This window comes from Anabrus simplex, chromosome 1, assembly GCF_040414725.1.
Source record: "Anabrus simplex isolate iqAnaSimp1 chromosome 1, ASM4041472v1, whole genome shotgun sequence".
Taxonomy (NCBI): Eukaryota; Metazoa; Arthropoda; class Insecta; order Orthoptera; family Tettigoniidae; genus Anabrus; species Anabrus simplex.
Genome location: NC_090265.1, coordinates 1,097,728,656 through 1,097,742,775, shown reverse-complemented (window position 1 = coordinate 1,097,742,775; position 14,120 = coordinate 1,097,728,656). Strand labels below are relative to the sequence as shown.

At 37.5% G+C, this 14,120-nt stretch overlaps 1 protein-coding gene across 1 annotated transcript in view; it reads left to right on the top strand.

Moving 5' to 3' along the window:
• Nucleotides 1-9,464, top strand: part of Trs31 (trafficking protein particle complex subunit 31) — a 55,352-nt gene extending 45,888 nt beyond the window's left edge. Inside the window, exons 3-4 of the mRNA XM_067137286.2 lie at nt 4,576-4,758; nt 9,315-9,464. Coding sequence (XP_066993387.1) covers nt 4,576-4,758; nt 9,315-9,413 — 282 coding nt within the window. The 3' untranslated portion in view covers nt 9,414-9,464. The remainder of the gene's footprint in view (nt 1-4,575; nt 4,759-9,314) is intronic.
• Nucleotides 9,465-14,120: the final 4,656 nt, after the last annotated feature.

The window sequence follows — 14,120 nt, the reverse complement described above, 5'->3', positions numbered from 1 at the left end:
CAATCAACCATAAAGCTGCCTTCCAAGTCTTCCTTGCCTTTCTCCTTTAGAGCTTCTAGATCATATTCCTCCCTTGGTTTACCTTTCCACATTCTCTTAAACTTGACACATATGTCACCTATCACCAAGTTGTGATCTGAGTCAATATCTGTTCCAGGTTATGCTTTTTTATTTCTAGTCAGTTTCTGTCTCTCTTTTGTTTCATGATGTAGTCAATTTGGTATCTCTCTCCAGTCAATCCAGATGCCCATGTATAATGTCTTCTTTTATGATGTTCAAACAAGGTGTTACCAACTACTAAAGAGTTTTCTTTACAAAAGTTGACCAGTCCTTTGTCCCTATCATTCCATGTATCCAGTCCAAAACTACCCACTGACTCGCCATCTCTTCCTTCGCCCACCTCAGCATTCCAATCTCCCATGACAATAATACACGCACCTTGCTTTTCATTCTCCATAAGTTCTTCAATCTTTTCATAGTGCAGGGCTGAATGGCTCAGATGGTTGAGGCGCTGGTCTTCTGACCCTAGCTTGGCAGGTTCAATCCTGGCTCAGTCCGGTGGTATTTGAAGGTGCTTAAATACATCAGCCTCATGTCAGTAGATTTACTGGCATGTAAAAGAACTCCTGTGAGACAAAATTCCAGCACCTCGGCATCTCCGAAAACCCTATAAGTAGTTAGCGAGACGTAAAGCAAAATAACATTGTTATTCTTTCCATAGATCTCCTCTACTTCGTCATCTCTGTTGACTAGTTGGCATGTACACTTGGATCAGAACCATATCTTTTTTCAAACCCTTTAATCTTAACATTATATACCTGTCGTCAATATAGTCCACTTTCACAATCTTACTTTTCAGCCAGTTTCCTATCATTTCTTTTTTATACCCACTCTTTCTTTACTTCCTCTTTTCTCCTGAGTAAAACATTGTATAATCTTCACTTTCCATCTGTTAACTTCCTCCCCACCTCACTTCACACATTCCCAGTATATCCAATCTATTCTTCTTCATCCCTTGCTTGGTATTTTAAGAGTTTTCCAGCCTGTAGAAATGCAAGGACATTCCACGTTCCAATTCTTAATTAATATTCTTTCCTGCTATTCTTTATTCACTGTTTTTCCTCCTGAACTCCATCTGATCTCAATGCAGTCCCCTCCTGGAGATCTGAATGAGGGGGAGTTTTACCTCTGGAATTACGTAGTTTTGCAAAAAGAGCCTTTCTGTGTGTTTCTAGGGAATATAATGTGGTAGTATCCTGTTACTTTCCACATAGCAGTTTTATAGCTGGTTACCAACCCAGCCAAACCTCCTCCTTTCTCATCCTAGACTTGGGACCAGGCAATGGCGGAAAAGAAAACAAGAAAAATTAGATTGATTGGCGCAAAGAAAAGTAATGTAATGTTAAAAGGTGATTGTTGAGTACATCACATTACTTCATTTCTTTTAGACTCTCGTTTTTCTACATGCATCAGCAATTTGCCTAACATCTTTTATCGACGTAATAGGAGTTCTTTCACTACCTTGCTTCAAGAATATTCTCTAAAGAATTATTTTGAGAGGAGTTCTCCCCTGGTTCTACTCTTAGCAACTACATAGCATCACTCCTAGGAACATTTTGCTGTATTTATTTGAAATTGTTCCAGTTTCTACAAGCATAGCTTATAAGTACTATCTTCAATACCAAAAACTAGATGGTTTTACTATGGACTATTTTATGAAAATCAGCCACAATTAACAACATATTATTCATCTTAGAACATTATATCATCAGTTATTCTTATTTTATTATTATTTCTTTTTTTTTAAAGGACACAGTTTTGTTAACTACTGTAAATTGCAAAATTCATTGCCCCATATGGGCCCTTTTGACTGTTCACTACTCTCAAGATGTTATTTCCAAAGATTTTAATGGAAGATACTCTATTAACATTGCAAAATATTTGTGATTGGACTGAGCATCGAACTGTGTTACATGATTTTAACTTGATGTACATCCTTTGTGTTTTGGAATGATATTTATCCAATAAGTGGCTGAAGATGTCCCAAAAGAAGGGACAAAACATGTTCCACTATAATCCAATTGTATTTTAATAGGTAAGTTACATATCTTACAGTAATGAAAAGATGGAACTTCCCTCAAATATATTTAACACTGTCAATATGGGGTTTTTTAACCATGAAATTTATCTCATGCATTAAAGTATGCTTGCTGGGCTGAGTAGCTTGGACGGTAGGGCATTGGTTTTCTGAACTCAACTTGGCAAGTTCGATCCTGGCTCTGCCCGGTAGTATTTATAGCGGCTCAAATACGTTAGCCTCGCATCAGTAGATTTACCGGCACGTAAAAGAACTCCTTTGGAAGAAAATTCTGGCACCTCAGCATCTCCGAAAACCATAAAAGTAGTTTGTGGGACGTAAAAACCAGTAACATTATTAAAGTATTCTTCATTATACAACAAAATCAGCCAATACCAAAACTCTGTCAGTGAGATGTTCTATTCAAGGAAAGTTTGACTCTTATAATTTGACTCTTATAATTTGTGCATTATGATTTGTTCACGAGAACAAAAATGGAAAGCATTGATTTTTATACTTGTCTAAAGGACATAAAGGATGCAATCAATTGCATGTACCATACCGGAATGATATTCATACTGATGGCTTTTACGGGAGAATGCAGGAGATTTAACAAGTTAGTCCATCATTACTTCCCAATTTACAGCAATAGCTATATGCCTTCAGACAGAGTGTTTGGTAGAATGGGTAATGCCTATTGTAGAAAAGGAAGAAATTATGTCGACAACTGAATGCTATGCAATTCTGGAACACCCTGGCACTGTCAAGATACTAAGTAAAGATTGGGAAGCAAAGAATCTGAAGTCCGGTGTACTAAAGGTTTTGCAATCTAAGATGCGTTTCAAAGTAACTGCCCAAAGGGTGATGTTTTACGAAAAGTCTAAAAAGAAGATGTTGTCAGCATCATACAGTGGAAGTCCTGTTGAGGGAAAGCAGCTGCTTTGCAAAAGAACAACATAGTGACCAAGGTTAAGAAGCAGGATGTCTTACAGTTTGTGAAGTTTTTTGAAATACCAGGAACAGAAGATTTTTTAAGGATGTTGTTGAAAGACCATTAGGTTTCCAGTTTTTGATAATTGGAGTTTGTATTTTGTTTTGTATTTTTATAATGTTATTATTTTGCTATTATGTTTATCAAACTTCTTGCTTTGTATTTTTATAATGTTACATTATTATTTTGTACTTATGTTTATCCAACTGGTATGGAACAATGTGAACTGTATTTTTATGCAACATGAACAATAAAGACGAGTACCATAGCGGACATCGGTGACTATTTTTGGATTTCCTGCTAGGCCATGGCAGACATGGGTGTCCACTTGCATAGGATAAAAGTAAAGTTCTGGCCCATGGAGCAAAATTTTTAAAAAATTGGTGCCTAATGTGTTATAATATATGTTGAAAACATAGAAAGAAAGAAAGAAAGAAAGAAAGAAAGAAAGAAAGAAAAAAGACATTTTGGAGCACCTGCCATAAAACACATTCCACGCGAAAGGTGGCAACACTGTTGTTATGTATCAATACTGCCATCGCTGTAGTAGGAGAACTGAATAGTGACAACTCACAAGTGTGCTGGAGTACGCGAAGCTGCATATCTGCTGTGTGTGGTGATCACTGCATGTCCATGACGAGTGTGGAACCGCAATCAATGCACAGCGCTATTAAGATTCTAAGCAGAAACTGTGCCACGGCATAAAGTCAAAATGCCCTGGAATACTGTCGGACGGAGTCGTCCTGTTTCATGATAATGTTCGCCCCCATGCTTCCAATCTGGCAAAGGCGATTTGGTTGGGAAACACTTCAGCATCCTCCATACTGCCCAGATCTTTCACCTTGTGATTTTCAAATTTTTGGCGACCTGAGAAAAGACATTCGTAGATATCTGTTTCATTTGGATGAGGAAGTGTGGTTGTGGATCCATCAGTGACCTACCTCTTTCTACAAAACTGGAATTGATCTCCTTGTCTTCCAGTGGGATAAATGCATTAACACTTTTGGTAATTACTTTTGAATAAAACCATTCCTTGGTCACGTTGTAGCAGGTGTTCAGTTTTCATTTGATGCCCCTTGTATATTAACAGAACTTTTAACATCCATCTTTGCATTTATCGACTTCTGAAAAACTTCATTTCTGATGTCAGAATAAGAGGGATATAATTTTGAACATTTTAGAAATGTCAAGCACATAGTCAAATTTGTTCTTTAAAAAGTAGTGCAAATGTTAAAATATTTTGTTCATAGAATTAGTTTTTTGAAAAAAATGCTCATTTGCTGAATGGAAATTACTGGTTTTGGTAAATATTTATTCTTGCTGCAAGTACTAATCATAATTATGCATTACCTATGTATTTTCATAGTTATATATCTAGCTGTAAAACTTTAATGTATTTGACTTTGGCACAATGGGGCCTTTGTTGAGTAACAAAAAGTCGCATCACCAAGCACCTTATTCTGTTAACACGTAATATCTTCAGCATGTAATCAACTTTATGTTGCAGTCTCTATTCGGCAAGGAGGCTGATAAATTGGAGCATGCTAATGACGACGAGCGCACCTATTACATCATCGAAAAGGAGCCGCTAGTCAACAAGTTCATCTCGGTACCCAAAGACAAAGGAAGTTTAAACTGTGCTGTCTTTACTGCGGGGATAATTGAAGCAGTGCTCAATGGATGTGGTTTTGTAAGTACTAACTCCAGTCATGCATTTGAGGTTGCTGAAAGGACACGCTAGCATTGATTGGCAGTGTTGAATTTCTTCAACCTACTTTTTTTGTATTTAGATTGTTGCTTTTACGGCCCGTTAATTGTAGACACGGTAAGTGTTTGGGCTTTTGCCCTGTCAAAAAAAAAAAAAAAAAAAAAAAAAGGTGAAATTCTTCCTTCTGAAGACATGGGGCAAGTTTCTCTGTAAAACATAAAAGAATTTGACCTTGTTTTCTGACATGACTAAAGCCCAAAAGCTTATTATCATGTTTACACTTCTTGTAGTTATTGAGACTAGCAGGTTTAAAAATAAAATAAAAAAAAGACCAATTATCATATTTACTCGCGTATTAGAAACCCCCTTTCCCCATTTTTACAGCCAAGAAAAGTAAAGGGTGGTCCAGTATGCGCCAATATGCGATGACCTTAAATTTTGTGCAGTGAACACCTGACTTCTAGGCTATAAAGAGCTATAAATTGTACATGTATACATTCTACATGGTTCTTTAACAAACCTGTGAATGTATGTGAGCTATACTAGCTATTTTCATTGGACGGCAGTATTTCTAAATGTAAAACGTCAATAAATGGTGAACACAACTTTTAGCCCTACATATAAAGTAACTATAATTCGTTTTTTTATTCAGCAGCGAGCAGTCACAGTGACCGGATGTGCTTTGTGTTTGCGGCAGTACTTCTCTTTATTTGTGCTAGCAGTGACGTGTGTGTGCTGCTTTTGTGTGGCCCTAGTGGCCAGAGTGACGTGTACTTGTGCCTGACAGTTGTTAGTCATCGTTATGCAGCTGTGAGTACAAGTGCTTTGTGCAGTCCATATTGTACCCTTCCGCACACTTGGATTTGTATTGCACCCTTCCGGCCAAGTATTTATCTCCAGTTCCTGTGAACTGAGAACAACTTTTTTGAGATGTTCGACCCTCTGCCAGGCAGAGGGGGCCTTCCAGATCCGCTGCCGTTGTCTGCCTCACCACAGTCATCAACTCAGGTTACCTTGCCGGCCAATGGACAGTCAGCTGTAAAAACACCTTCTGGGTCTCAGATCCATATACTCCCAGACATTTCAACTACTGTGAAGCAGATTGTACTTTGTCAGGCCATCCTATTGCCTCATCCACACCAAATATTGTGGTTTCCCACCCCAACTCTAAAACAACAAATTCAGAAACTTGTTCTTTGGACGAAATCTCAAATCTCCCAAACCCAGTCAACAGATGAGGGCATCGCCCTGCTCAAAGGGCTCCTTAGGACCAAGAAGCCGAGTACTCGCTTCAAGTACAGAGGCCCCTGGCTCCTATACCAACCAAATTCATCTTTTGGCAATCACTACTATATACTCAAAATTCTGTTTCTTCAAGGCCCCCCCCAACCCACCTAGTAGTTACCAATGACCCAGCGAGGGGGTTTCATTTCTGACCTACTACAGTAGGACAGAGTGATTTTTCCCCCACCAGCGTAGTAATCACACGCTTTTTCTGTTCATCAGACACTCCACGGATACTGGTGAGTTAGAGGGTATTTTTTCGCCCGGGGGCTCCCATCTGTTCTGTACCATAGAAAAAAAAATCTGTTTTAGTTGCTCATATCACATAATTCGTTTCATCTCATTAATTCCTCCGATGAGGTCGACATCAGGAAGGGCATACGATCATAAAAACTTGTTACGAAGATTCGTCTCACTTCATACTCGACCCTGTAGAGAAAAGGGATAAGGGTATCGTATTATGCAGTACTGATACAAAATAACTCAGTGGCCAGTCATTTGTCTCTGTCAGTTGAGCAGTAAGCCTACCACACAGTAAACCTGATCACTGCTTTTATTGTAATTGTCTTGCGCCGCTAACTTCCCTGCTACCGGCGTGTCGTCATTCCAAGTGACGTCATCTACACTGCCATCTTGTCAGCCATGCACTGCAATCGAGACCGAGAGCATTCGAGGTCCCGTCTTTTTGAACCTTTTACAAATAGTTTCATTCCTGACTATAGAGTCCAAACTGTGTGATATTCCCAGATGGTTTCTGGAGATGGTCTCTGATATTCCCAGCTGGTGTATGTGTAGCAGAAGCCACTCCTGAATAAAGCAGTGTTGTTGAAAGTGTGCCAAACCACCAGCTGATAACTAGCGTATCTTACGAGTTGTATTTCCGAATGTAATACATAGTGACTGGAAGCATTCTTTTAATAACTGCGGCTGTTGAAAGCCAGACCCTTATTTTTACATATATTTCATGCTTTTTCTCTACATTTATCACATCAGGATTTACCTAAACAGCTGTAAATGAGATAAGAGAGACCACATTGTTTAGGTTAGGTATTGTATTGCCCAGATAGTGTCAAAAGTTCCATGACGGAAAGAATAAAAATAAATAACAGGAAAGTTTGCCACATTTATGGATATCTACAGGTGTGGCGGTAATGCATTTTATTATTGTAATGTTTAATTTTGTACGTTCGTTGTCTCCATTTTTTATTAACGCATACCCTAGTATGTTTTGTTTGGCGTCTCCGAAAATTGTTGAAAGTAATTAGAGACATTAACCCTTTCCGGCCCTTACCGCCCTAAAGCGCCCAGCTGCATTATCAGGACACGTCTGCAATCTGTGCGATAGTTTTGTATTTTTTTCGGCAGTGAAGTGTTTATAAGGCATTTATGAACACAGAGTACAATCTACAAGGCTTGTAAAATAAAAGAAGAGTGATTATCTGTCTTGACGTTGCCTAGGCAACGGTCTCGAACTTCCACCAGCGTGGGTCAACTGTTTCGTTCGTAAACATGGCGGGATTGAATACCATGGATATTGAAAATGAGCTGAATATAGGTGAAGAAAATGACACAGAATCGTTGAGTTGGGGTGGAGGGGAATCTTTAGTGAGCGAATAACATATCAACAAAGATAATTTTAGTGATAACAGTGATATAAGTGGAAGAGAATATCGAGAAATCGGACTTGATGGTGATGCCATGGCAATTCAGGTTACACAAACATTTCATTTCGTTACTCCAAATGATTATATGGATGATATTGAACCTGTACATAATTTGGAAAGAGTATTGCATGAAACAGCATGTTTTTTATGTATGTTAGGAGGAGACAAACTATTCAGTGACATAGCCAATTGCATATATATAAATGCAGCATTCAAACAGGCACATTCCGTTAAAATAGATAAAGAATGGGAAGACACTTGCCCAGATGAAATAAAATGTTATATACATGGGCTTCATTCCACTTCCAAAATCACGTGATTGTTGATTTGGAGGGATTCAGACAACATGAGAATGTGACAACTGCCGCCTACCTCTGTGTCAATTATCACCCGTAGGGGGAGGGGTACGGTGGTGGTTTGGATCAACAACCTTATGGCTCTGTGAAAAAAGAAATGGATGTGATGGTAGATTTTCTAATATTATTGAAAATTTGAATTCGTTGTGATCAATCGTTTTTATTATATTTGAAATAATGCGCTCTGTTTCAGTTTTTCCTAAATAATAGGTTGAAACCTGGGGATAAGCGGAGTGAAAATGTGAACGGGAAAGGGTTAAAAATCAATAGTATTATTATTATTTGTTAGGTACGTTGGCGCGTAAAACAGTTGTGATTGAATTGTTTTCATCACATTATAAAACTCCTTTCCCCAAAAAACCTATATTGGCCCGAGTTACAAGATATTAAATAAACGATCGCTTTGTTAACGATCTCGCCTGTGTATATTAATAGGCCTAGCAACAACTGTGAATATTTCTTAACTAAAGTAAACTAGTTTCCTCATCCCGATGTGGTGCAGCTCTTTTTTTAGACAGGCCCCCAGTGGAAGGGAGTTGCATGTACCATTTTCACCGCAAATCATCCTTCTTGCCATTCGTAAATCTCTGGCAATACGGTACTGGGAATCAAACTCAGGCTCCCGAGAACAGCAGCTACAGTAATTGTGCTAACCATTACGCTGGCGGAAATTCTTAACTACAATGCACAGACATATATACACGACTGATGTGTGCTTGCAATGCGCGCGTTGAACACGGAACTATTCACCTATTTGTGCGACGTCATCAGAGCTGCAGTAGGCCTATGCTATGGAGGTGGACATATTTTAACTAAGAAACACAGATGTACCGCATGACTTCAACGCGTGTTTTCATAGCGTGGGTCGTATGGATGAAACTATTCACAAATTTGTGTAATGTCATCAGAACTGCATAAGGCTTGTAGCCGCTTCGAAGCAGAATCGTTATTCTTCTCTGACAAATTACGTTGGGGGTCTTGTATGCAAGATTTTTTTTTCATTTTCTTCATCTCGAAAAGCCAAGGGGGGTCTAATACACGAGTAAATACGATATATTGTTATTGATAAATTCAGTAGCTCAGCTTTAGTACTCTGCATATAACCTAGAATTATTGTAATCTTAATCACTATTTTGGTGTTAGGACATTCTAAGGTTCACAAAGTGTCCTGGCAGTTGGATGTACTTGAATGTTGTTGACTGTGTAGTAAGTTACATTTTATTTTATTTCACAGCCTGCTAAGGTGACAGCCCACTGGCACAAAGGTACAACGTACATGGTGAAGTTTGAAGACTCTGTCATTGCCAGGGACAAACAGCTAGAAGATCGATAATGTTATATTCTTTATGTACTGTTATTATTAAATACATGTTATGCTTACTCAGTTGGTTATCGTTGAGTAATTTTCAATGACATTATTTGTCAAGCATTGTCTTATTTATAAGTTTTGAAAAACTTATTGGTAGAAATGTGACAAACGCTCTCAAAGGAATCAAATTCCATCTATACGATGACTGTTCTATTGAATAGAAAGTTACTATACCTTAAGGTCCAATCACTCAAAGTTAATGATCATTAGTGTGCAGATATGCTCCCGTGTTACAAAAATGAGGACAAAGATGTGCTTACTTAATACCATACAAAAGTAAAAGAGAAGTTGGAAGTTCTTTTATCATTCTGACCAACTGCAACAGTTGTTCTCAATTGCCTCATTAGGTTTATGTTTACTCACAAGTCTCTGAAGTTTGTAATTATTTGAACACTGATTCTCATAGTGTAATAGGATATAACATGAAAGAAAGCTAAAAATATCAGAGATGGCAACTGTATGTAAATGTTAGTCACTTAATACAAATCCCTGTGGAATATATATACTGTATAATTGTGTGAAAACTTCTTCATACTTGGACAATAAACTGTCAAAAGAAACTTAAGACTGACAGTAGTGATGGAGATTGTTTTAAGGGAAACTACTACTAGATAATCATCCCCTCTTAACTTTAATCTAAAGAGGAAGAAGTCTGATCTTTGAAGATAGCAAGTATTGGCAAAAAGAAAGTGAAGCATGAAGCATGTAAAAATAAGACACCCTTAGCTTCAAACACTTTATACCACAGTGGTTGGAGGGAACAAGTGTTGACCAAGTGAAGAGCCTAGGACAAGTGGAAGTAATGCTACATCTAACAAGGTTTCTCAGTCATCAACCCACGCCCTCCGTTTTGGTCACCTGAGGGCTGATGATTAACCCTTTGGATGCCGACCCATAATAGGTTATCATATGCATAGAATGCCAAGCTTGTTTCAATGGATTTTGCATCACTGTATAAAAAATGTATTTACGTCTCAGTGTAAAAGATATGGAGGTAAAATTTGGTACGTGAGTTTGATATACTCCAAGGAATATAAACATGTGACTTGCATTTCAAAAAACAAAATTTTGTGGATACTGTGCACAAAAATATTATTAATTTTTATTTAAAAAAGGAAAAACATAATTTGAAATCAATTACCACATTTTACACTAAATCCAAAGTGACTAAGTGAAGATATTTAATCTTAACTCTTATCTGGGATCATATATACCAATTTATATCATTAATGTAGGTCTACTTTCCAATTTATAAACTAATTTCCAAAAAACGTTGAACATGTGGAGAGGAAGACACCAACAGTGTAACCTGTCAACGATTGGATATTTTATGAAATTTGAGAGAGTAATACTAATCATTTGAGAGAACTGTGTCTTGTACCAGTATTTGTTACTACAGAACGGTTCAGAAAATCAGAACAATGTTCAAAATAAACTAATATTGTCAGGAATGAAAGTGTAAAGAACAGATTGAAATATTCTATGGGTGGAGCATCAGGTTGAGATAGGCCTACATGTTTTGGCCCTGGGATTTCGTAAACATGGTGGGGATGGACAACATTACTTTCAGGGAATATGCATTCAGTCCAAGAATCATCTATTCACTGTCATTTTCAATTAGCACTGTCACTATAACTCTTTGACATTGCACGAAATGTTGTAAGCCCATCAGCCAATGGCATGGCTCCATCAATCTCTGGTGCGCTATTTGAAGACCTAAAAACATCATAATCATCACTTTCACTAAAAATATAGTCGCTTACATCTTCAAAGCAAATAAAAAGTTCTCCCGAAATAGGCCTACATGGCGACATGCCTTGTTGTGATACATGTACTATTTACAACTTTACTACGACCTAAATAAATTGCTATGTAAATATAACTACAGTAGAAATAATAATAAACTGAATATATTATGATAAATAACTCAAATATGTCAATTAGAACTAAAATTATTGAAAACAAATCACAACACGCAGACATAAACAAACAAGGAGGCTGCCATATTGGATCATAGACATCAGGCGCTCACAGATCATACACTCACAATTGACGAGTAAACTAGCAAAAATGAAGCTATGTCAGTGCCATCTATTGATATAAGAAGGAATTACAAACATTCTACCTTCTTTCTACTTGATTTGTGGTGCAATCTAGCACCTTACTGCATAACTACACCACTTATAAGAGGGTACCGATCGAATCGGCATTCTGGCATTTTTCGTACAGAATGTAAGTGCCGATGCATCGGCATCTTGGCACTGTAAGAGTTAATTTGGACAGGTGGTTTTTGAATTTTACCTTATTAACAATTAGCCGTAAAAGTAGTAGTCAAAGATGAGACTTGCAGACAAGTCCCTGGAAGTAGTGGAGACGTTCAAATACCTGGGGAATGAATTAATGGAGAATGCTCGACTGGATGCTGAAATTAGTAAGAGGATTCAAGCTGGAAGCTGTTTCTATCATAGTGTAAGAAACATGCTATGGGACAAAGTTGTGCCAGTGGAAAAGAAACTATGTACAAGATGTATTATGTACCCATAACAACTTACGAAGCAGAAACTTGGACGATGACAAAGAAGGATGAGAGTCGAATACAGGCAGCCGAAATGAAGTTCTTGAGGAGTATGATTCAGAACATCGCAATGCTTTAAAATATAATTGTTTCTCTGCCATGAGTAACCATCACAAAGACTATAATCACAATGATACTACAATAAATCAAGATCTAAAAATTCTACGTGAACAAAAAGGTCCACAACTCAACATTTTAGAGAATTTTTACATCAGTATGGATAAGAACCCAGCCCTCAACTTAAATTAGACAAATGAAAAAAAGAACGTAATATGGGAAACTTTTATTCCGATCATTTGTAGTAAAAACAGGAACATAAGAACTCACAATTATTGCATTCGGTTTCAGTCACCACCCCCATTATTCCGTATACTTCAGTTCTCCCACAAGCCCCGCCCAATTTCCCCATTCCACTTCCCTGCAGCAACACATCTTGCGTCTCAACTACGGGAGCAAGTCAGTCGAGAACTGACTCCACAATCAGAGAACACGGGTGATACAAGTGGGCCACGTAACGTAAGTTTATTTTTCGTTCTTCATAACTTAATCAATCTGTGTTAATCTGATTTTGTTAAGAATTAAGTGTAGATTTCACCTACCAGTATGATCTTGAATTCAAGTAATTTTGACATGTGTGTTTCTGAAATGAGACTTCAAAGGGAAACTTTTTCTGTAAATGATTGTCAAAACTATACCAATTTTAAAATAATTTGCAAGTATTTCCTTTATGAGCATCTGTTATTTATGCATGAAGTAGTGGTTATAAAATACAGCAGGAGCTGAAATCACAATTACCAAAATTTTGGAAGTTGGAGTTCTGTAATGACTAAATATTCACTTCTAAGGTAATTTCTTAACACCAGAGGGTTCTAAATGCAAGAACACTTGTGTCATCTGCATCATATTATTATTTCAGACATTTCATTATTTATGTGATTAAAGCTCCTTTCACACAATCCACTGATGTGGACCCATTTTTGATAAGCCTTCTTTTTACATTTACAAGCTTCTCTCAATTCATCATTCCACCAATAAGTTCACTTTTTCCCATCTTTACACACAGTTGTTCCTAGGTAATCCCTTGCATTTTCTACTACAGCATCCCTGTATGCCACTGAACCTGCTTACTGTCCACTGTTCGAAACTTCATACTAATCATATCCATGTACTTCTGTCTAATTTCCTTGTCCTGGAGATTTTCTACCCTTATTCGTTTGCACACAGATTTCACTTTCTCTACCCTAATCCTACAGATACTTTGTTCACTGCAAATCAGATAGTGGTCTGTATCATTGAAAAATCACTGGAAAACCTGTACATTCCTAACAGACTTCCTGAATTCGGAGTCGGTTAAGATATAGTCTATTATGGATCTGGTACCCCTAGCCTCCCATGTGTAGCAGTGAATAGCCTTATGCTTGAAGAATGTATTTGTAACTGCTAAACCCATACTAGCACAGACGTCTAGCAAACGCTTCCCATTCCCATTAGCCTCCATATCTTCCCCACATTTACCAATCACCCTTTCGTATCCTTCAGTTCTATTTCCAACTCTTGCACTGAAATCGCCCATTAGCACTATCCTATCCTCGCTGTTGACCATGACTACGATGTCACTCAATGCTTCATAAAACTTGTCAACTTCATCCTCATCTACTATAGTCTATCAACTTCATGGTCCATATTGATAGTTTGAGCACACAAGTATGAAGGATGAGAGTTTTCCACCTAATTAATACTTTATTTACAAAGTGTCTAAAATTTTAATTACATTAAAAGATAGTACCGGTTTCGACCTGTTAAATGGGTCATTGTCAGCTGTTGATGAACCTGCTTATTCAATAGTGACTACAGAATAAAACACTTCTAAGATTACACATGAATGCCACTATTCTAATAAAATGCTTAATATTGAGATATATACGTATGGTACAGTTTTTGAAGTTAAAAGGCTTCGACTTCCTGAAGTCCCATGAATGCCACAATTCCAAAAATTATATTTGCTATAATGTTAAAAAATAGGATACAATTCTTAAGAGCCTTCTGAATAGCACTCTGCACTCTCCAGTCTGACCAGATGTTCAGTGGCAGACTGA